This window comes from Prunus mume, linkage group LG6 (assembly GCF_029339155.1).
Source record: "Prunus mume cultivar Tortuosa linkage group LG6, ASM2933915v1, whole genome shotgun sequence".
Classification (NCBI taxonomy): domain Eukaryota; kingdom Viridiplantae; phylum Streptophyta; class Magnoliopsida; order Rosales; family Rosaceae; genus Prunus; species Prunus mume.
This window is the reverse complement of record NC_142703.1, coordinates 19,371,038-19,393,790: the sequence shown is the minus strand read 5'-3', so window position 1 is coordinate 19,393,790 and position 22,753 is coordinate 19,371,038. Positions and strand designations below refer to the sequence as shown.

General features: G+C 39.4%; 3 protein-coding genes across 3 annotated transcripts; 1 reads left to right on the top strand and 2 right to left on the bottom strand.

Moving 5' to 3' along the window:
* Nucleotides 1-1,708: 1,708 nt before the first annotated feature.
* On the top strand, nt 1,709-9,064 carry LOC148916354 (putative disease resistance protein At1g50180). The gene is made up of 2 exons (XM_089053803.1): nt 1,709-3,202; nt 7,823-9,064. Exons 1-2 carry the CDS (start codon nt 2,137-2,139, stop codon nt 8,890-8,892), a joined length of 2,136 nt encoding a protein of 711 aa, XP_088909929.1. The 5' UTR covers nt 1,709-2,136; the 3' UTR covers nt 8,893-9,064.
* A 4,035-nt stretch (nt 9,065-13,099) lies between these two features.
* Nucleotides 13,100-14,835, bottom strand: LOC148916353 (uncharacterized). The gene is made up of 2 exons (XM_089055111.1): nt 14,036-14,835; nt 13,100-13,883 (listed from the first exon to the last, which is right to left on the bottom strand). Exons 1-2 carry the CDS (start codon nt 14,833-14,835, stop codon nt 13,100-13,102), a joined length of 1,584 nt encoding a protein of 527 aa, XP_088911237.1.
* Nucleotides 14,836-16,130: 1,295 nt separating this feature from the next.
* Nucleotides 16,131-17,442, bottom strand: LOC148916352 (indole-3-acetic acid-induced protein ARG7-like). The gene has a single exon (XM_089055366.1). The coding sequence runs from the start codon at nt 16,764-16,766 to the stop codon at nt 16,485-16,487; it is 282 nt and encodes a 93-aa protein (XP_088911492.1). The 5' UTR covers nt 16,767-17,442; the 3' UTR covers nt 16,131-16,484.
* Between the last annotated feature and the right edge of the window lie 5,311 nt (nt 17,443-22,753).

Genomic DNA, 22,753 nt, shown 5'->3' with positions numbered 1-22,753 from the left:
AAGAGATAGAAGAATGAGAATAAGGACACTAACTTACCTGAGAGGAGAGGAGATGTGGTTGTTGGTAGGGGTGGGCACGGTTCGGGTTGGACCGATTTTTGCCTCAAATGAAAATCGATTCGGTACTATTCATCTAATTTGGTTCTTCAGTTTTAATAAAAATGTTCTGGTTCAAAGTTGAACAAGTTTCGTCTGGTTCGGTTTTGAACCGGATTATAAAAATTATTTTTTAAAAATTATTTTTTTAATACAATTCTCAACTGAAATATTATTATTTTTACTTGAAAATTAACAAATTATTCAATTTCACATAAAAATATATATTAAAGTTAGAAAAGAGAGATATTTTGAAATTGAACTTGGATAAATATTAGTTTTTTTTTTTGTGAGATTAAAAATATAGCATTAAATATAAATATAAATATATATTGAAATTATATATATTTTTAATTTGACTGTCTTGTTCTTACGGTCCAGCTTTTGAAGACATGGAACCGGATCCAAACTGCAGTTCGATTTTACCGGTTGTTGACTTTTGGTCAACTCTGTTTTTTTCGAGTTTGGTTCGGTGCGGTTTGGCTCGAAGTTCCAATTTGCCGATTTGAGTGCCCACCCCTAATTGTTGGTGCTGTGTCGTTGTCATAGAAGGACGAAATGAGCAGCTACTGAAGGAGAGAGCAATTGTTTTATTTTTACCTATAGTAACAAGTTAATTGGTAACCCACAAGCAACGATGTGGATTACTTCACATGCCCAAATTACTCATCCAACAGTCATAAGAAGTGGCGCATCCATGCACTAAGCGCACCATAGAATTTTTGGGCGGAAAAGTGGGAGAAAAGGAGAATGACTCACCACTTCTTTTTCGCCTGTAGCATTACTCGCCAAATAAAGCCAGCAGAGCGGGGTCCACATGTCAGCGCACTACACAGCTGCCATGGCTCCCTTTAAACTTGATGACCCATATTTTATTGATTTTGAATTTGAACTTTAACGTCTATAAATTCTGATGGTTCATATTATTCATGATGGGATCAGATGACATGCTTTATTTTTGAACAAAACCAATGATTTATATTAGATAAAATCTTATCTTCTCGAGATGTTAAAAAATTTATATCGATTTGTTTGGAAAAAAGTTAACATCACACTAAAAAATAAAAACACAAAAAAAAAAGGTTAACACAACGCAAAAATTAACACAAAAACTATTTTATATAAAGGTATGCAAATTTATGCCCTCACATTTACATGCATCCATCCCATTGGAGGAAGTGTACGTAAATGTTGCTTTATACCTCCATCTGCCAGGAAATTGCACACCCGTAAATAATGCATGCATCGAAAGTCTTCATAAATAATGCATCCATCGAAAGTCTTCATTTTTGTTACATGGCCCCAGGAGGAAATTGCACGCCCGGAAATAATGCATGCATCAAAAGTCTTCAATTTTTTTTTTTTTGGGGTTACATTAGAAGAAAGAAACTTTTTGAAATTTCGAACTTGAGTGCCTAGGAGGAATCCATCTTTCTTTTGGGCTCCACATGATTTCACAACACAAGGGTATAATTATAACCATAGAAACCACAAACCACAAACAACAGCTTCCTATGCTTCCTATCAGAGCAACGCTATTCACAATCCCTCAAAAGCGATTCTCACTATACTTGCTAGACACGTGTACACGGATTCCCAATGTATTCTCCTTTCTTTTTTCTCTTTCTTCTCTCTCTTTTATTCTTATTCTTCTTCTTCTTCTTCTTCTTCTCAGTCTCCATCTCTCTTTCTTCATCTTATCTCTGTTTGTCTCCATCTCTTTCTTTCTCTTTCTTATTCTTCTTCCTCTTTATTTCCTTTTCTCCTAAAAAAAAAAGGAGAAATACGTATAGAACGCATGTATACGTGTCTACGTGAGAATCGCTTTTGAGCAATTGTGAATAACATTGCTCATAATAATAAATAGCTTTGTTCTCTGCTAAAAAAAATATAATCTTTGCTCCAAACACCAACAGCAACGCCAATTATCCATGAACCCCTTCACACTTAAACTAACACTCAAATTCCAACATTTTTAGTAGGTAGTTGAGCTAAAGAGAGACAAAGCATCGAGTGGTATTGCTTTGAGCGAATAGTGAAATGGCTGAGAACGTCGTCTCTTTTCTTTTGCAAAGGCTCGGTGATTTGCTCACAGAAGAAGCCAACTTCTTGATCCAGGTCCCCAACCAAGTTAGGCTGTTGCAGCAAGAGCTACAGCTTATGCGCAGCTTCCTACGAGATGCAGATTCAAGACAAGAAAAAGAAGCAGCTGTACGAGAGTTCGTTGCACAAATCAGAGATGCTGCTTATGACGCTGAAGATGTCATCGACAAATTTGCCCACAAAATAGAATCCGAACGCAACCGTAGGCGGAACAAGATCTGTATGTCTTACAGATTTTTTAAATACGGCAGAAAAGTAAAAATGCTGCACAACGTTGGGTCAAAGATTGAGGAGATCAAGGGCCGCATCTCTCAACTGAGGGTGAACCTAGAAATATATGGCATAAGGAGATTGAAGGAAGAAGAGGGGCCGAGCTATTCTGACAGGGTTGTGACCAACTTATTACGCCGCAGTTTCTCTCACTCCATCAACCATAATGTTGTTGGTTTGGTGGAAGCTGCCAAGACATTAGCGACTGAGCTTGTGAAGCCAGGAAACTCCGGCAGTCGAGTGGTTTCGATATGTGGAATGGGAGGGTTGGGCAAGACCACTCTGGCTAGGAAGGTTTACCATCATGAAGAAGTTAGGGATCATTTTTCTCACTTCATTTGGGTGTGCGTATCTCAACAATATCAAACAAGAGACATTTGGGAGCAAATTCTGTTTAAACTTTCGTCCCCTGGCGAAAAGGAGAGAGAGAAGATCGCAAAGATGAAAGATGATGAGGTAGCTAAAGAACTTTTTGTGCTACTTCAAAAGATGAGAAGCTTGGTGGTTCTTGATGACATCTGGGATGCGAATGCGTGGTCATTGCTAAGTGCTGGGTTTCCAACTCAAGACAAGGACACAGAAACCAAAGTGCTAATTACATCGCGCAACAAAAGCGTAGCATATCGAGCAGATCCGAGAGGTTTCCTCTATGAACCATCCTGTCTAAATGATGAAGATAGCTGGGAACTGTTCCATAAGGTAGCAATTTTTCAAAGAGTGCAAGCATATGGAGGTAACGCCAACATCTCATCCTAGCTCCATCATGCTTAATAATTGTTAGATTGTCATTTAAATTTTAGTAATAGATTGTATTCATCTCATGTGCATATAAAATGTGTTACATTTTTTTGCATTTCACAAATTATTAATCTGTAGTATTTCAACTAATCTAATAATGCTTTAGTGTTGCCCACTATTGGAATTTGAGTGCCTTGATTCCACTGTTGGATTGAGTGTGACGGGGTTTAGGAAGTATAGGACAATAGTAGAAAACCAAGTCTTTTAGTCCACTCTTAGTTGTCCTCTAATAACAATAATGTATTAAGTCCTATGGCAACCAACAAAACCAGGTCTTTTAGACCTCATTCCACTTGTGTGTGGGTAAAAGGAAAATTGTGAATGAGGTCATGTCTTTACTTCAGAAATTCGCAGACATTATTTTTATACTACTTTCAATGAACAGTGACAGATTTTATGTATGATCCATCATCTCTAAACTAAATCAACCATGACACTAATCTAGCCCAGCTCATCCACACAAAAGCCTTTGGAAAACTCTCTAGTCAAGATCACTACTTTTGCATGACAATCATTCAAATTCAAATGCATCACACAAAAATGGAAGTTGACAATTGCGCACTGAAATCTAGCAAAGATGAAACAACACTAGCCTTGTCAACTGTGTGTACCTTCATGGGATTTATCAGCTGGGTCCAAAACCTTTCCAATTTCAACACATAACCACTTTAGTGTCAAACCATAAGTTGCTTCCTTCATGAGATAAACTAAGTAGATCATAGTGTTGAAGTTGGCTCGGCTTAAAACGATGCTGAATAGGAAGGAGGAGCAAGAAGCGACCCATCACCAGTTCCAGAAATGACCGGTCGTCCAAACCCGAGAGCAAGTCGCAAGTTACAGTGCAAAGCAACCAGTTGCATGGCTCAAAAGCGACGCTCCCCACGTCTTTTGTCTCCTAGCGTGTTTTGGTTATTTACCCGGGTTTTGGGTATTTTGCTAGCCTATTTGGGCTTGGTTAAGACTTATGTTCCTATTAGGTTTGTACTTAAATCCTATGAACTATAAATAGGCATTTTAGAACTAGGTTTTTATAAAGTGAGAAAACTAAGGCATCAAATTGTGTTTAAGCCAAGGCTGAGAGAAAAGAGAGCTAGAGTTTGAGAGAGAGCAAATGGGGTTTTTTCTTACGAGTGAATTTCTCAGGGATCACCAAGAGGACGTAAACACAATGCCGAACTGTCAGCGAGCTGTACATTCCTAATTAGTCCAAGTCAACTATTTGATTTTGCAAAATTATAGGCTCATAATTACATTCCTAGAATAGTTTCATAGGCTTTGTATATATAATCTTCCTATTGTTATACATCAATATATGAATGAAAGAGAATTCTCACCAAATCTGATATGGTATCAGAGCAGTCAATCTTGACTATCTCTTGCCTTAACCCTAGCAATCGCTTATGCAACAGCAGTTGTCATACAAACCGAACACTACCTTCGTAGCAGCAACCGTCATCCAAACATTCAGATCATTAACCTTACATCTCAAAAAGCCAGTACCAACCCATATTCCATCTCAAATCACCTTTTTGCAATATTCCATCTAGATATGCAGCACCAGCACAAAAAGCAATAAATTCAACAAAATATTTTAAAGCAATCAGTGTCCGAGCAACCAGCTACAGTGGTGCAACAAGATCAAGAGTTGCTGGAAACTCCAGATAATGGTTCAGATAATTTCCCCCTACAACTCCTATTACAATACCATCACCACTCATCCGATCAGGTCCTGAAGATTCCTTACAGGTAACTGAACATTCAAACTCCAACTCAAGTACTTTACTTGAGTCAAGTTATATAGGAAACACAGGTTATTAGTTACCGCTTCGTACAACTAAAGGGATTCCTAGACAATAGTATGACCCTGACTCTAAAACAAAAGCTAAATACCCTATTGTTAATCATGTGTCCCTACATAGGTTGTCTCTGTCATGTGCATCATTTGTATGTTAGTTATCCAATTATCTATTCCAAGTAATGTGCATGAAGTTCTGAAAAATCCCAAATGGACTTAAGCGATAAATGATGAAATGGAGGCCTTCCAGAAGAATTCCACTTGGAAGATGACTATCCTTCGTAAAATGAAGAGAACAATGGGTTGTAGATGGATATATACAATAAAGTTCAAGGCAGATGGCGCCATTGAACGATACAAAGAAAGACTGGTGGCGGAAGGTTACACTCAGACTTATGGGATTGACTATGGGGAGACCTTTGCCCCTCAGTAGCCAAGATCAACACAATTTGAGTACTTCTTTCTCTGGCAGCAAACCTAGACTGGCCATTACACCAGTTTGATGTCAAAAATGTCTTCCTGCATGGCGACCTAAAAGAAGAAGTCTGTATGAATTCCCCTCTAGGATGCAAGATGGGGACCAATATAGGCAACATGGTGTGTAAATTGAGAAAGTCTCTTTATGAATTGAAGCAATTACCTAGAGCATGATTTGGAAAGTTTAGCAAATCAATGAAGGATTTTGGATACAGCAAAGTAACTCGAATCATACACTTCTCTTGAAATTTAAGAAAGGTAAAGTCACTACCCTTATTGTATATGTTGATGACATGGTAGTTACCAGGAATGACCCAGAGGAAAAGGCAGCATTGCACCACCACTTGGGAAGTGAGTTTGAAATGAAAGATCTTGGTGCTCTGAAGTATTTCTTAGGCATCTAAGTGGCTTGTTCCAAATAAGGAATATTTCTATTACAACGAAAATATATCCTTGACATTTTAACTGATACTGGAATGTCAACAAACTAGCAGACATGCCAATGAAGTTGAATCATCAGCTTGGTGAATACCCTAATCAGGTACCTACCAATAAAGAAAGATATCAACGCCTTGTGGGTAAGTTAATCTATCTAGGACACGCTAGACCTGATATAACATATGCCGTAAGTGTGGTGAGTCAGTTCATGCATACACCAAGTGAAGCCTACATGGATGCAGTAAAATGAAGTCTGAGATACTTGAAGTTAGCTCTTGGAAAAGGATTGATGTTCTCAGGACATGGTCATCTAGATGTTGAGGGTCTAGTATCTTGGCAAAGTAAAAAACAGAAAGTAGTGTCAAGGTCAAATGCTGAAGTAGAATATCAAGGTATGGCACAAAGAGTATGTGAGCTATTTTGGATAAGGAATTTTTTGGGGGAATTGGGGTTCAAACCCAAACATGCCATGCAACTAAATTGTCACAACAAAGCAACTAATAGGCATTGCACATAATCCAGTGCAACATGATAGAACCTAGCATGTTGAAGTTGACAAACATTTCATCAAGGAGAAACTCAATGCAAAGATCATTGAAGTATCATTTGTTAAATCCAAAGATCAACTTTCAGATGTCCTCACCAAAGTTTCACAGGCAAGGTATTTCACAGCTCACGTAGCAAGTTGGGCATTGACGACATACATGCTCCAACTTAAGGAAGGGGAGTGTCAGCGAGCTATACATTCCTAATTAGTCTAAGTCAACTATTTGATTCTGCAAGATTATAGGCTTATAATTACATTCCTAGAATAGTTTCCTAGGCTCTATATATATAACCTTCCTATATTGTTATACATCAATATATGAATGAAAGAGAATTCTCACAAAATCTAATACAAACCTCTATAAATTCTTGTGTTCTTTGTGTGCTTGTTTACTTTTCGGTTTGTGTGTGCGCTTTATCTTTGTGTGGCTTGTGTGTGGTCGTTGCATAGTCCATCAACGACAAGGTCTTGGAGTGTTTTTCGGACAACACACAAGTGGAATTGGAAACAACTTCAGAGTTTGATGATACTGAACTTTGGGAGAATAGACAACAAAAAGGTTACTTTGGAAAATTTAAAAATACCAACACATTCTTTGATAAACAAACTAGCAATATTTGTAAGAGCCATGCAAATCATTACATTTAACATTAAATTGTTCTATACTTGAACCACTAACATTTAACATGCAAATACATTATATATAATATATATGTGTATATATATTAGTATATATGTATATAATATATGTGGGTATATTATAATAATAATATGTTATTATTATTATAATAAAAATATATATATGCATCTTATACATTGGTGAGCATGAGACTAGGTAATCCTCTCCTTCCACATTGGTAGATAGCACTATTTTGCTATCCTAACGAGAAACACTTGTGTGCAATGGGGATAATGGGGATAACGCTATTTTGTTATCCTCGATCAATCACAACATACCACACGTGATAACATTTCCACGTGGCAATCTATATTGGTTGGGGATAGCAAAATAGTGTTATCCCCGTTTCATACAAGTTTTTCTACCTCCTAAGAGGTGTTTTTGGTGGGCCCGGTATTAGCAATCTCATTTAGACTAGTATTATATGAAACAAACATGAGACTAAATTTAGTCCAAGGCAAGCCTGTGTATCAAACAGCCCCTTAGTCCCTAATAGGTCAACTATACAAATTAAATAATAAATCTTCTAATCAAATATACAACTCATAACGACAAGGAGTGCTATTATTATCTCTAGTAAGTATATTTGTGCTTATAGTTTATCTTTGTTGTATTGTAGATCACCCACCAGCTACAAGGGCAAAAAATTCTGAAAATCCTTTCATAACATTGGAACGCATGGAAAAACTTGGGAAAGAAATGGTAACACACTGTCGTGGTCTGCCACTGGCCATTATTGTGCTTGGAGGTGTTTTGGCAACAAAACGTTTCATTGATGAATGGGAGACAGTACATAAAACTATCAAATCACACTTGAAAACAATCAACGGCGACCAAAGAAGTACTGAGTTGGGAGTTATGGAGGCGTTAGCATTAAGTTACGATGATTTGCCATATCAGTTGAAACCATGCTTCCTTCATTTAGGCCAATTCCCAGAGGATTTTGAAATGCCTACACGGAGACTAATCAATCTGTGGGTTGCAGAAGCCCTGATACCATCTGAATCATCAAATGAAAGAGAGAACGAGGAAACATTAGAGGATGTTGCATATCGGTACTTGACAATGTTGGCAGAAAGGTATTTGGTTCAAGTGGAGAAAAGAAGTTCAACTGGAAGGATTAAAAGTTGCCGCATGCATGATCTTATACGAGAACTATGTTTGACAAAGGCTGGGCAGAATGATTTCTTCCAAATCATAGAACTTCGTGACAGTAACAGGAAAATGGAGTTGTTCTCTTCGCCAATGATTAACAGACCAAATTCAATAGGTAGGATCCGCAGAATTTCTATTTATTTCAAAAAATTTAGCGGGTTTATCTCTTTGGGAACTGAAGAATGTCCTCCAGTTAGGTCTGCATTGGGATTCAGCAACATACAGAGTGCAATAGGTCAGGGGCTTATTGAATCCATAGTCAGCAGGTTCAAGTATCTTAGAGTCCTAGATCTTGAAGAGATTCGAGGATTCGCAATACCAAAAGGAATAGGGAATTTGATCCATTTAAGGCTTTTGACTGTAAATTCTGCTTGGACAGGTGTGCTTTCATCATCCATAGGCAACTGGAGATTCTTGTTGGCCCTATACATAGATCCAAACAATTCGGCAGAACTAATTCCAGATGTGATTTGGAAGATGAAAAGATTGAGGCATTTGTATCTTCCAATGGAATATGGTAAGCGCAAGGATTAAAATATCGGCCGTGTAGATAATATCGGGCCTCCAATTTACAGATATTTCGAGGGATATATCGTTATCGTTTTGGGTATCGGGAAAAAATCAACAAAAATGACAGATATAGGCATTGAAACACATAATTTTGATGTAAAACTTTCATAGATGTTATGTACATTGTCAATGAATGTATTGAACAAATAAAACTCAAAATTTACTAATAATAAGATATATATATATATATATATATGATGAAATATAAGTGGTATGTAATACGCGTTAATGAAAAGTTTGAAAATAAAAAGTTGATTAGAATGAATAAACCATGCATAAATCCATAGTTTATTTGAACATTGGATTACAATTTAGATGAGTGTCCAACTACATAAATGAAGAGCTCCTATGAGGTTCAAACAATGTGGAACAACCATCTAGATTCGTACAATAATCATACTAAGTCATGTAACCCGAGTAGTTTGTAAGCCATGTTTGAACATGGTGCACATATGTCTCTCTTGAGCTCCCTACTGTCATCCCATATATGGGATAGTTAGGATTAACCCAACTAGTAGGTCCATAATCTGTTTCATCATCTTGAGCTCCATATCTAGTTCCACTATAATCAGACATGACATAACCATAGCCATCATAAGATTCATTTGAGTTAGTACTAGGTCTATATTCTTTTGATGCATAGTCTATATTCTTTTGATGCATACTCTAAAACATGCATACTCCAAAACATCTTTTGAATTGAATATTGCCAAAAGCCTTCACACATATATCTAATCACTGCACATATACCTCCAAAAAATCTTTTCAGTTTCAATTTGCTTCAAAACTTTTGAATTTTTTTGGGTTTTGTTATGGGTATCGGAAAATATCGGGAATATCGGCAAAATATCGGGGATATCGTGACTTATCGGGATATATCGTCGATATCGGGAAGATATGACCTTACCCCCCAATATCGGTGTCGACAGTTCAAAATATCGATATATCGGCCGATATATCGGTGTATCGGCCGATATTTCAATCCTTGGGTAAGCGTACCAAGAAGTTACGGTTTGCTAATCTCAATGACCTGCAGACCTTAAAAAACTTTCCAGCAGAGATAGCAGATGTGAAGGATCTGACCACATTGCCCAATCTCAGAAAATTAGTAATACAAATACCTGATGACAGCAAGCTCGATGAGTTCATGGCAATCTTCCAACCACCATTCACATTTAACTATCTAAGATCGTTGTCAGTAGATATTCGGATGAATGCTACAACTATAGATGCGGTAAAAATCAGATCATGCTGTCCTCGCCTCGAGAAGCTGAAACGAAATGGAACGCAAATCTACAAAAGGCACTAGAATACCCTCCAATAGACTACATTTTAGCGCGCAGCCTTCGAGAAGTATTTGTTGATTTTTGGTATATTAAAAACGTTTATGCAGAAGAGAGAAGAAAAACCAGAGAGAATGAAGAAAGTTTCGTATTTTTCTATATACAGTCGAGCAGAAACCTGCCTCATATACATTCCTTAAGATGCCAAAATCAGGATCCTATATTTTAGGATACAAGAACTCATCTCCTACCATCCATAATGATTGGAGGCTACGATTCTTACACCTAGGCTAGAGTCTAACATAGTACACTAAGAAATGCATAAAAACCAGTCTGTAGAAATTATCCCAAAATAGCTAGAGTAGCTAACGGCTACTTCCCAAAAAGGAAAGTTCTTCAATTCTTCATTCTTCTCAGAACAATCTGCAGGATTGTCATCTGCAGTTTCTTATTAAGCTCAGTGAGTAGCTTAATTCTCAACAGCTCTCCTAAGCGCCTTCTGGCTTAACTCCAAGTTTCAACCTTAGTTGATTAAATCTGTCTTTAGGCAAAGGTTTTGTAAAATATCTGCAAGTTGTTCTTCACTTCTGCAGAATTTCATGTCAATCACTTCCTCTTGTAGAGCCTCCCTTATGAAATGATATCTCCTGTTTATGTGTCTTGTCCTTGATGAAAAACTGGATTCTTGGCCATAGAAATTGCGACATATTGTCACAGAAAAGAGGTGTTGCCTCAGTTTGCATTTCACCAAAATCATCAAGGACAAACCTTAACTAAATAGCCTGTGTTGTTGCCTCAGATGCTGAGACATACTCAGCTTCATGTTGATAGTGCCATGTATTTTGTTTCACAGAGGCCCAAGAGAATGCTCCACTTCCAAAGTGAATGCATAGCCGTAAGTGCTCCTGCTATCATCCTCACTACCTGCCCAATCTGCATCACGAATCCAATGAGAATTGCAGACTTATCCTTCACATACTCAATGCCATAGTTGAGAGTTCCTTGCACATATCTTAGGACCCTTCTTGCAACTCCCATATGCTTCTTTGTAGGACTAGTCATAAACCTTGACAGCAAACTGGCAGCATACATCAAATCTGGTCTAGTTGCTGTTAAGTATAGTAGACTTCCTACTATCTTTCTATAGAGTCCTTCATCAGCTAAGTCACTTCCATCCACTTTCTTGAGTCTCTCACCAGTAGGCAATGGAATGGATACTGGTTTGCAATCTTCAAGCCCAAACTTCACAAGCAAGGATTTGGCATACTTGCTTTGATGAATGAAAACCCCTTGATCAGTTTGTAGTATTCCCATGCCCAAGAAGTGATGAAGGAGTCCAAGGTCTGACATTTCATATCTCTGCATCATCTCCCTTTTAAACTCAGCAAGCATCCTCTCACTGTTTCCAGTATAAACAATGTCATCAACATAGATTGAGACAATGATTAAACCTCCTTCATTATCAGATCTAGTGTACAGAGTAGCTTCACTAATGCTTCTTTTGAACTTGCACATAGATAAATATGCATCAATCTCACTGTACTGTGCTCTGAGCTCTTAAGTCCATACAAGGCTTTTTCACTTGTAAACCTTGTGACTTCCATTTTGATTCAAAACCTCAGTGCTCTACATATACTTCCTCATCAAGCACAAGCATTTAGGAATGCTGACTTGACATCTAACTAAAACAACTTCCACCCCTTTTGTGCTGCAAGAGCAATGAGAGTTCGAATTGTGTCTAACCTTGCAACTGGTGCAAAGGTTTCATTGTAGTCAATTCCAGGTTTCTGTGCATACCCTTTTGCTACAAGTCTGGCCTTATGTTTTTGAACTGTTCCATCCAAATTAAGCTTGGTTTTAAACACCCACTTCACACCTATAACAGGTTTATCTGCTGGTCTCTCTACCAATTCCCAGGTATTGTTCTTCTCTATCATTTCCAACTCAGCATTCATAGCTTCTTGCCAAGCTAAATCACCAGCTGCTTCTTGATAGTTCTCTGGTTCAATGATGCACATGTGGCATCTTGCATATATGTCTTCCAGAGTTCTCAACTTCACTGGAGTAGAGCTAGGTGTAGAAGCTTGACTGTTATTTCCTACTCAAACACCAACAGTTGTGTTTGAGTGAGAGCTGCCACCATTATCAACCTGAGTTGTTTCAGTTTGTTCTTCACCAAATTCAGTTTCTATTTCATTTCCTCCAAGATTGAATGGTATTGGAACAGATTCCTCTTGATCACTCTTCCAATTCCATGCCTTGTCCTCATTGAAAATTACACTCCTTGAGAGCACAATTTTTTTAGATTGCAAGTCATACACTCTGTAACCCTTTTCACAGCTTCCATATCCCATAAAAACTCCCTTTCTAGCCTTGTCATCAAACTTCTGCCTCAAGGGTGATGGAACATGAGTATAACAGATACAACCAAACACTTTCAGATGCTTGATTCCTGGCTTTCTTCCTGTGAATGCTTCAAATGGTGTTTTACTTAGCACAGATGTTGTAAAACATCGTTGAGATACACAATTTTACAGCTTACCCCAAAAATCACAGGGATTCCTTTCTCTGTCATCATGGATCTTGCCATCTCACATATTGTTCTATTTCTCCTCTCAGCAACTCCATTTTGCTGAGGAGAGTAGGCAATGGTTAATTGCCTCTCCATTCCCATGCTTGTACAGAATTCTTGAAACTCATGTGAGGTATATTCACCACCTCTATCACTCCTTAGTTTTTTCAAACTAAATCCACTTTGCAATTCAACAAAGGCTTTGAATTTCTTGAACACATTAAAGGTATCAGATTTGTTTCTGAGAAAGTATACCCAGCACATTCTTGAAAAATCATCAATGAATGTGATGAAGTACCTATTTCCACCAATTGACTCATTTTGCATTGGTCCACACAAGTCTGTGTGCACTAATTCCAGTGGACAGCTTGCTCTCCATGCTCCCTCTTTGTAAAACTTCTATGTGATGTTTTCCTGAAACACAACCTTCACACACATCCTTCATTTCGGTTAACATAGGTAGTCCAGCCACCATTTCCATCTGCTGCATTTTTTTCATGCTAACAAAATTCAAATGTCCAAGTCTTCTATGCCAGATCCAAGAATCTTCAATCACTGATGCTTTTCTAGCTGCAGGTGTCATAGATTCTAGTGAGAGAGGGAAGCATCTATTTCCTCCCATGACCACTTTAGCTACAACATTGTTGAGGCTGTCATCATCAAAAATAACTGCCATGTTACCCCCAAATAGGACATAATAACCATGCTCCATCATTTGGCCTACACTCAATAGATTCTCATCCAAGCCCGGAACAAGCAACACTTCATGTATATACCTTTTCCCATGTTGAGTTTCAACTACTAGAGTGCCTTTTCCAGTTGCTTGTACAAGATCTCCAGTGCCCATTTTAACTTTGCAAGTCACAGTCCTGTCAATGTTTATTAACACAGACTCTTGAGAAGTCATGTGGTTGCTGCAGGCGCTGTCCACAAACCATACACTTCCATTTTTCACACTTGCAGAGTGGCAAGCATAGAACATGGTGCCTGTGATTACCTCTTCCTCCTTTGCACAGTTAGCCACCTGCTTGTTGCCTTCACAGTCTTTTGCAGTATGACCAAACCTATTACATTTTCCACATCTAGGTTTGCCTTTGTGCCTGCACACACCAAAATGATACTTTTGACAGACTTGGCATTGTGGTTTCACACTTCCTTGACTGCTGCTACCTTGCTTGTTCGAGAATTAAAACTATTGTTACAATTTCCTCCAGCATTGTTATTCCAGCTTGAGCCATTGTTATTTTGAGACCAATTTGATCCCTTTTTGTCTTGTCCCTGCCACTTTTGATTTGGTCTACTCTGTGAGCCCTTATTAGAGCCATGAACTTGGTTATTTCCAACCTTGAGGCTACTAAAAGCTTTCTCAGTTCCAGCCACTTTATCTCTTTCATCATGCAGGTCTTCCCTTTTATCATAAACTTTGACAGATGCAATAACTTCTTCAACTCTAAGAACATCAAGATCTCGAGTTTCTTCAATGATAGACACAATGGATTTATATTTTCTACTTAGACTCATCAAAAGTTTTTGCACAATTCTTGTTTCAGTCACATCTTCACCAAGAGATTTCAGATTATTCACAGTTCCAAAAAATCTAGCCAAATAGCTATCTAAGCTTTCACCATCAGTCATTCTCATATACTCAAAATCTGCTCTAACAGCTTGAAGTTTTACTCTTACCTTTTTATCTCCTCTGAACTCTCTCCTCAAGATATCCCAAGCTCCTTTTGCAGTCTTTTCATTTCTGATGCGAGGGAAGAGCTCATCAGTTAAGGTTCCTTGAATGAGACTCAGTGCCTTGGCATTTTTGATTCTGTCTTCTCTGGAGATAGTAGGTGCTTCCGCTGGAATTTGCTCAGCTTCACTTCCTTCACCTCCAGAGTCTTCTTCCTCCTCAATAACTGGCTGAGGTTGTACTCCGACCTCAACTACATCCCATAGATCATGTGCTATGAGGATGGTCTCCATTTTGACAGCCCAAAAATCATAGTTTGCACCATCAAACTGTGGAGTTCGTAGATCTCCACCTGAAGAACCTGATCCCACCATTTTCCTAGTGAGTCTTAGTGAACCAAAACAATAAAAGAGCAACCTTTATCCCTTTTGGGAATTTTTTCAGGAAAGCTCTCTTTTCACACTCACGCCTCTCTCTGGATTCAAACCAGAGCTCGATACCATGTTGATTTTTGGTATATTAAAAAACGTTTATGCAGAAGAGAGAAGAAAAACCAGAGAGAATGAGAAAAAGTTCTGTATTTTTCTATATACAGGTCAGAGCAGAAACCTGCCTCATATACATTCCTTAAGATGCCAAAATCAGGATCCTATATTTTAGGATACAAGAACTCATCTCCTACCATCCATAATGATTGGAGGCTACGATTCTTACACCTAGGCTAGAGTCTGTTAACATAGTACAGCTAAGAAACAGACAAAAAACCAGCTGTAGAAATTATCCCAAAATAGCTGAGTAGCTAACGGCTACTTCCCAAAAAGGAAAGTTCTTCAATTCTTCATTCTTCTCAGGAACAACCTGCAGGATTGTCATCTGCAGTTTCTTATTAAGCTCAGTGAGTAGCTTAATTCTCAACATACTAGATTTTCTTTTGAACATCACCTTTTCGACACTTTTGTACCTACAAAGTGAGGAAGACTGATCATGCCCACTCCGGGGAAGCTGCCTGCCTTAGCTTGACAATCGTCTACTCATGTCCATTTGTCGATCAGTAAAATTTGCTCGAGCTACTTTTATTGGGTCTCCATATATAAGAGGTTATGGGGTCTAGGATTTGTCTGTGGTACCTGCTGTGGTTTTTCTGTTGTTTGTTTTTATGTTATTCTTCTCTGTTGGTTTGTTTAATGTTGGATGGTCATCCTTTATTTCTCTGTCAATGTTTCGTGTTCTGTCTTTTATGCGTCAATGCTTCATGTTCTTTTTATTTTTTTTTAACATGTCATTTATGATTGAAACACCAGATAAATTCATATATGCTAACCAAATTTAGGCAAGCAACAGAGGTAAAAATAATCAGTGTATGGCTGTATCAGTATAGGATATTTTATTGGGAAAGTAAGGTACCAATAAAATGCGGCTACCAGGGACTGAGAAACTATTGGGATTGTTATTGCAGCTGCCATTGGATTCTATCTTTGCCTGTTAAGTGTGGAAGTTCCAATATTTGGAATTTCCAAGCAATCTTGTCTACAACATTCCCAATATTTTACCCTATTGTCCAACCACTGGATACAACTATTTCAGAATATTTTGCTGAATCTGCATCTAATAAATTATTGGGAACAAGCTACAATTAGATAATAACTTACTGAAAAATGAGACAATAAAGTATGAGGAATCAAAATATATTATATTTTCCCATGTTTCCTGGAGAATAAAACATTTAGAATTATACATGCTTAAAAGACAAATCTTCTTGTCATCGAGTTCAAAATTGGAGTTGATTTTGGGCTAAATAGTCTTCGAGAGTTCATGCTATCGTCATTCGACTGCTTCACAAATGTATCTTCGTGCTCAGCTCACAAGCAGTTTGACCATCAAAGAAGGCTTCCCAGATTCATAAGCAACAGAAAAATGTGCATATGATCAATCACAGCCTCTACTTCAGCCTGACATGGTGAGTTTTTCTGATCGAACTGAGGCTGATTTGTATATGAACCAGATTCACTTCATTTGCCTTCATTCACACACTTAAGCTGGAAGTGAGATGAATGAAGGTTTCATTACTGCAGGGGATTGTGATACCGCCCATTGGATGATCGTATCCAAATTCTTCTTCTGCTTGACTCAGCAAATCCAAGAACAAAGGCTCATTCAAGTATGATATTGGAACCACAAATCGCTTCTTCTGGCTCTCCCCAACATACACAGCAAAATAGCCTTTTGGGATGTCTAAGGTCTTTGAAGTAGCAGCCTTGTTTAGACCCTTCTTGGAGTTAACAATTCCTGGCAACCGGAATCCCATGGTTTTAATATTCTCAAGTGGAAAATTAGAACAAGAAAAAGAATTCAGAGGACTTGGTAAACAGAGAAGACTTTGATGCTTGGCAAGGAGAGAGACTTGAGTTGCTGGTTATGAACCTGATCTCGTGTATATATAGATGAAAGATTATGGCCTGCTACATGAAATGAGCGGTCTCGAGGAGCAGAGATGGGCTCCATTGAAGGATACTAGCTTGTGAGAAATCAAAATCATAACATGGGTTGTCTTCCTACTCACATAAATCATCTCCACATGCAAATGACCAAACCGTATCCCTGTGTACAAACACCCTTCCCAACGTCTTATTTCATCCAGTAATTTGGTCTAAAGATTGATTATTGGACACTTAGCAGGTAATGCATTCATATGTAAGTAATATATAATTACAAGATTGATGTGGTCTAAACATTGCTAATCTGTGGACAGATATGTCGGAAGCCTGTTTTGTACTTCAAAGAAGTCTTTTCTATCCACATACAAAAAGTTTGTAGGTGTCCAAACAATTGTTGGGCATCATGTTCTCCAACAAACATACAGACTTAATAACAACCAAGTTCTAGAGATTGAGATAGAAAACAGACCATGTGACCCTCAAATGCTTATGCCTCTTTCCAATCCCCACCCAATTGTCTCCATTAAACTCTGTCCACATTTCAGATATTTTGAGCGCCAATTTCACAGGCGGACCCTCTTAGTACATCATACTGCCCACTTACTAACACTCCAAGACATCCTACCAAAATTTTGGCGAGTCTCAGTAAAACGCCCAAACCAACAATAAACAACCCGCAATACTTACATCAATAAACAACCAATCACAAAGATGCTTTTACAAACTTCAATCCAACACAAAATGGCCTCCGGCCTCAAGTAGTAGCCAACATGGGCAATAACAGAAGCGTCTACAGAATTTGTTTACAACAAAGCGGGGAGTAGAAAGAATTAATATTGCACCCTATTATGACAAGTTCGGCTCGTGACTTGCTCGAATGCCTTCAGGAGCAACCATGCATCTGGGGGCGCAAAACAAAAAGATGTGAGTGGACAGAAATAAAGTTTCACTTTAAAACAACATAAGAACCCCACCATGTAAAAATAATGCTCTAGCATGCAGTTTCACAATTCAGAAACCAAAACTCAAGCACAAAAATCCCAAAGTCCAAAACATCTCCACATCTCAAGCTCACAACTCATTTCAAATATATGCAACTCTCAACAACCCATAAATACCCATATATAAATATATATATATATAGCTAGGATTCTAATATAAAATATACTCCTCTCCAAACTAATGTACCGGGGAGACAATCCAACCGGGGGATTGTTAATGGTACGCAGGATTTCCAACACTAACCCGCGTCCAGGATGAGTAGTCCAAGCGGGGCGGAACTCCATAGCTCACACCCGGCACGCCAACGACACGTGTAGCTCACAAATCTCATATCAAGTCTTACGCGCCAGTATCATCACCCCACCGGCACCGCCCAGCGCGTGTGTGATGATACTCAAGCAATATACATACTTCCCCATGCACCGCCAACGACACGATGGAAAGTGTCTCACACCGGCCGCCAACGCCATGTGTGAGACCCAGAATCATGGCCTTCCCACCAGCACGCCAAGCACGTGTGTGGAAGCCTAGTAACTAGGGAATGGTACTCACCTACCATACTCATACATCTCACAACCATCCATCAAACTCCTATCTTTCCACAATCTCACCACAACAACCTCTCATACTCTATACATAGACAATATAGGTAGCCATCCCAAAATCCATATCAACATAATCATCGTACTCAAATATATATGTCTATACTCAAAATATATATCTAAGATATATAAACATATTCAAATCATCAACCAAAGACTTATTAAATCCAAGTCACCATCATTTAAAGTATATGCACAAAACTTTCATAATTTAAAACCATGCATATGCTTAAAACAAAGTCCACTCACAAGTAATCCCAAGCCGCCAGTGAGTCCCGTCACGAGTGATCAACCAAGTACCTATTCCAAGATACAATTTCCTTGATTAACATCACGACTTCCAAAACGGAAATTCACGAAGGAAATACTTAAACCCTGTTCCGGTGCGCCACGCCCAAAGGAACATCCTAAGGTCCTGTTACAGATTGAATTCGCTTCCAATCGCACTGATCGCGATTTCTAAACTTCATTATTGAATCGAACATCTGGGGCTCCAATTCACCATCCGCGAATTCCTACAGGTTTCTAAGAGTACCTAAATCAACATACTTCAATTTGGAAACGATCCAACGGTCAGAACTTATCGAACCCTGATAACGCACAATATGCGAAATCCGCTCGATAGTCAAACGATATCCAAATTGAGATCCGCTAAATCCTACGCTCGTGACAACCTAAGGATCTCAACAGAATGAAAAACAATCACTACCCACGCGCGCAGCAGTGCTGGGTGTATAGAGAGATTTCCGGCGACGGAAAATCTCCAAACCAACGCTCACCCTTCCAATCCTAGATACTACTCGAAGAATGGAGCAACTTTTTCAACTACGGCAACGCCCAATTCGACGGCAAGTGGTCGAATTTCAAATTGAACCGCCAAAACCTAGATTTCAATTCGGTTCCAAACTTCAAATTCGATCTAATCCTAACCCAAAATCAGCTAGAACACGTAAAAAGGAGAAGAAACCTCACCTGGTTCACCGGGATTGGGACGGCGAGAGACGACGGCGCGTCGTGAAAATTCCGGCTTGAACCGATCGACTTCTCGCGTTTTCTATCGGGATAACCGGTGTTGTGATCGGGCTTCAGGTGAGTCGCGGGCCGTGCAGCTCTTCGTTAAGGCTGGAAGAACCAAGAGAGAGAAAGAGAGGGTCGGGGAGAGAGAAACGGGAGAGAGAGAGAGGGTGTACGCGGAGAGGGAGAGAGAGAGAGTGAGGTGAAAATAGTAAAATTCTGATTTTACCCCAAACTTACTTAAATAATTACGTTACTGCCACCGAACCAGTTTTGATCGCTAAAACTGTAAATCTCCGATTCAGGCCTATCACTGCCTTCACGGTTTCGTCTTCTCAGAGTACCACCTACGCAACCACACCACTCACGGTCCCAAAATCTTCCCGGATAAGAAAGTGACCAAAATCACCTTTAACCTGTCAGAGTAATTTAATATTTTCCCTTAATTAAATTAAATTAGGAAAAATAACGGAGCTCAGGTGTTACATTCTACCTCCTATAGAAATTTAGTCGCCTCAAATTCACATACCCAATGGAAGAGATAAGGATACTTGGCCCGAGATATGCTCTTCCTCTGGGTTCCCAAGTAGCTTCTTCAACAGTGCTTGGCTTCTCCACAAAACTTTCACTACCGGGATGGATCTAGAACGCAACTTCTGTTCTTTCCTATCCAAGATCTGTACTGGTTGTTCCTCATACGACAAATCTTCTTCCAATTCCACAGGTTGGTATTCTAATACATGGGAAGGATCTGGCATGTATTTCAGGAAGCATAGATACATGGAATACATCATGAACTTGAGACAGTTCTAGGAGGTAAGGTCCTAGTCTGTAAAAGCAGTCCAATTCGCTCCGTGATCTCATAGGGTCCAATGTAACGAGGGCTTAACTTCCCACGTTTCCCAAATCTCATCACACCCTTCCAAGGAGATAACTTCAGGAACACCCAATCCCCAACCAAACTCAAGATCCTTGGACCTGTTATCTGCATAACTCTTCTGTCGGTCTTGTGCAATTTTCAACTTCTCTTTTATAATCTTCACCTTCTCATTTGTTACTCGGATACTATCCACTTTTTCCAGTTTCTTGTCACCCACTTCATTCCAACAATAAGAGTGCCTGCATCGCCTCTCCCATACAACGCCTCTCATAAGGAGCCATCCTAATACTCGAATGATAGTATATATGTTATAGCGAGACTCACCAAGGCAAGGTGAACATCCCATGCATCTTTAAATCAGTCAATACGGGACTCTCAACATGTCCTCCAGTCTGGATAGTCCTTTCCATTGTCCATCGGTTTTGCAGGTGGCGATCAATTGCAATCTAGTACCTATAGCTTCTGCAAACACTTCCAAAATCGTAGAAGTGAATCTAGGATCCTCCTCTCATACAATGGGACAAGCTGAGGCCTATGCAATCGACAATCTCGCCCACAAAAGTTTTGCCAACCTTGTCAAAGATAGGTCTCCTTAATGGGTAGGAAATGAGCAGACTTGGTAAGTCTATCCACTATCACCCAAATTCCATCATGACCCTTTGAAGTTACGTGAAGCTTAAAAACAAATCTATGGTAATACGCTCCCACTTCCATTCAGGAATCTGAAGTGGTTGCATGAGTCCCGATGGCTTCTGTCGCTCTGCCTTCACTTGTTGACATATCAAACATCTGCTCACATATTTAGCAATGTCTCCCTTCATATGCGGCCATGAATAATATGCCCGTAGCGTCCGGTACATCTTCGTACTACCCGGATGCATGGTGTAAGTAGAGCAATGAGCTTCTCCATGATTTCTCTTTTCAACTCAACATTCTTACCAGGTACACATAGACAAGCTCCTTTTACCAAGGCTCCGCCTCCCCTTATAGCATAATCCTTCCGCGTTCCATTCTCTACTTCTCCCCTTATCCTACAGAGTATAGGATCTTCCAACTGGCCTGCAATTACCCGTTCCACCATAATGGGTCTCACATGCAAGCTAGCAAGGATTCCACCTTGTTGAGTCATCTCCATTTCTACTCCATCTTTCCGTAGTTCCACCAACAACGGAAGATAGGCCTCCTTAATATGTGCTAAGTTCGCAGGTGCCTTCCTACTCAATGCATCCGCATCCACATTCGCTCGGCCTAGGTGGTACTCAATCGTACAATCATAATCCTTGATCAATTCCAACCAGCGCCGTTGTCTCATATTCAGTTCTGGGTAAAGAAATACTTGAGGCTCTTATGATCCGTGAAAATCAGTGTCTCACCATACAAATAATGTCGCCAAATCTTCGTGAGCAAACACTCTGCGCAAGTTCCAAGTCATGGATCGATAATTCTGGCCATGCTTTTGAGTTGCCTCGAGGCATGCAATCACTCCGGTCATGTTGCATCAAACACATCCCAATCCAGTAAAGATGCATGCTTTCGTAGATCACAAAGCCAGTTATCGGGAAGAGCCAAAATAGGTGCGGTGTCAATCGCTTCTTCAACTCCTCTCAAAACTCTGTCATACTCTTCCGTCCACTCAAATGCAACATCCTTCCTTGTCAACCGCGAGAGGGTGTCGCTATCGAAGAAAACCCTTCCACAAATCGACGATAGTAACCTGCTAACCCCAGAAAACTTCGTATCCGTTACACTTGTGGGTTGTACCCAATTCACAATAGCCTCAATCTTCTGTGGGTCCACATAAATCCCTTCCGTTGAGATTACATGTCCAAGGAACACCACTCTATCCAGCCAAAACTGACACTTGCTAAATTTGGCATAGAGTTGCTTCCTTCTTAAAGTCCTCAATACCAACCTCAGGTGCTTCTTATGCCCTTCCAAAGTCTTAGAATAAACCAAGATATCATCTATGAACACAATCACAAAGTGATCCAAATAAGGTCAAACACTCATTGAGATCCATAAATGCTCTGACATTCACAGCTAACGACATCACTAAAAATTCATAATGTCCATACAGCGTTCAATGCGGTCTTGGGATCTCTTCTTCTCTCGATCCTCAAGCGATGGTATCCTCGACCTCGGATCAATCTTAGAAATACTTGGCATCCTTCAGCGATCAAACAAATCATCAACATGCGGAGGATACGGTTCATCATCACCTTATTCAACCGCTGTAATCAATACACATAACCTCATGGTCCCATCCTTCTTCCTCAGAACAATACCGCACCCGGGGAAACACTAGGTCGGATGGAAACCCATATCCACTAATTCTGCAACTGAATCTTCAACTCCGGAG

Excerpts from the sequence above, each read along its gene's own strand:
- LOC148916354 (XM_089053803.1), top strand. The coding sequence starts at position 2,137 with ATGGCTGAGAACGTCGTCTCTTTTCTTTTGCAAAGGCTCGGTGATTTG. Across the intron at positions 3,203-7,822 it reads AAGAGTGCAAGCATATGGAG|ATCACCCACCAGCTACAAGG; the intron begins GTAACGCCAACA and ends GTTGTATTGTAG.
- LOC148916353 (XM_089055111.1), bottom strand. The coding sequence starts at position 14,835 with ATGGTGGGATCAGGTTCTTCAGGTGGAGATCTACGAACTCCACAGTTT. Across the intron at positions 13,884-14,035 it reads GACAAAAAGGGATCAAATTG|GCACAAAGGCAAACCTAGAT; the intron begins GTCTCAAAATAA and ends TGGTGTGTGCAG.
- LOC148916352 (XM_089055366.1), bottom strand. The coding sequence starts at position 16,766 with ATGGGATTCCGGTTGCCAGGAATTGTTAACTCCAAGAAGGGTCTAAAC.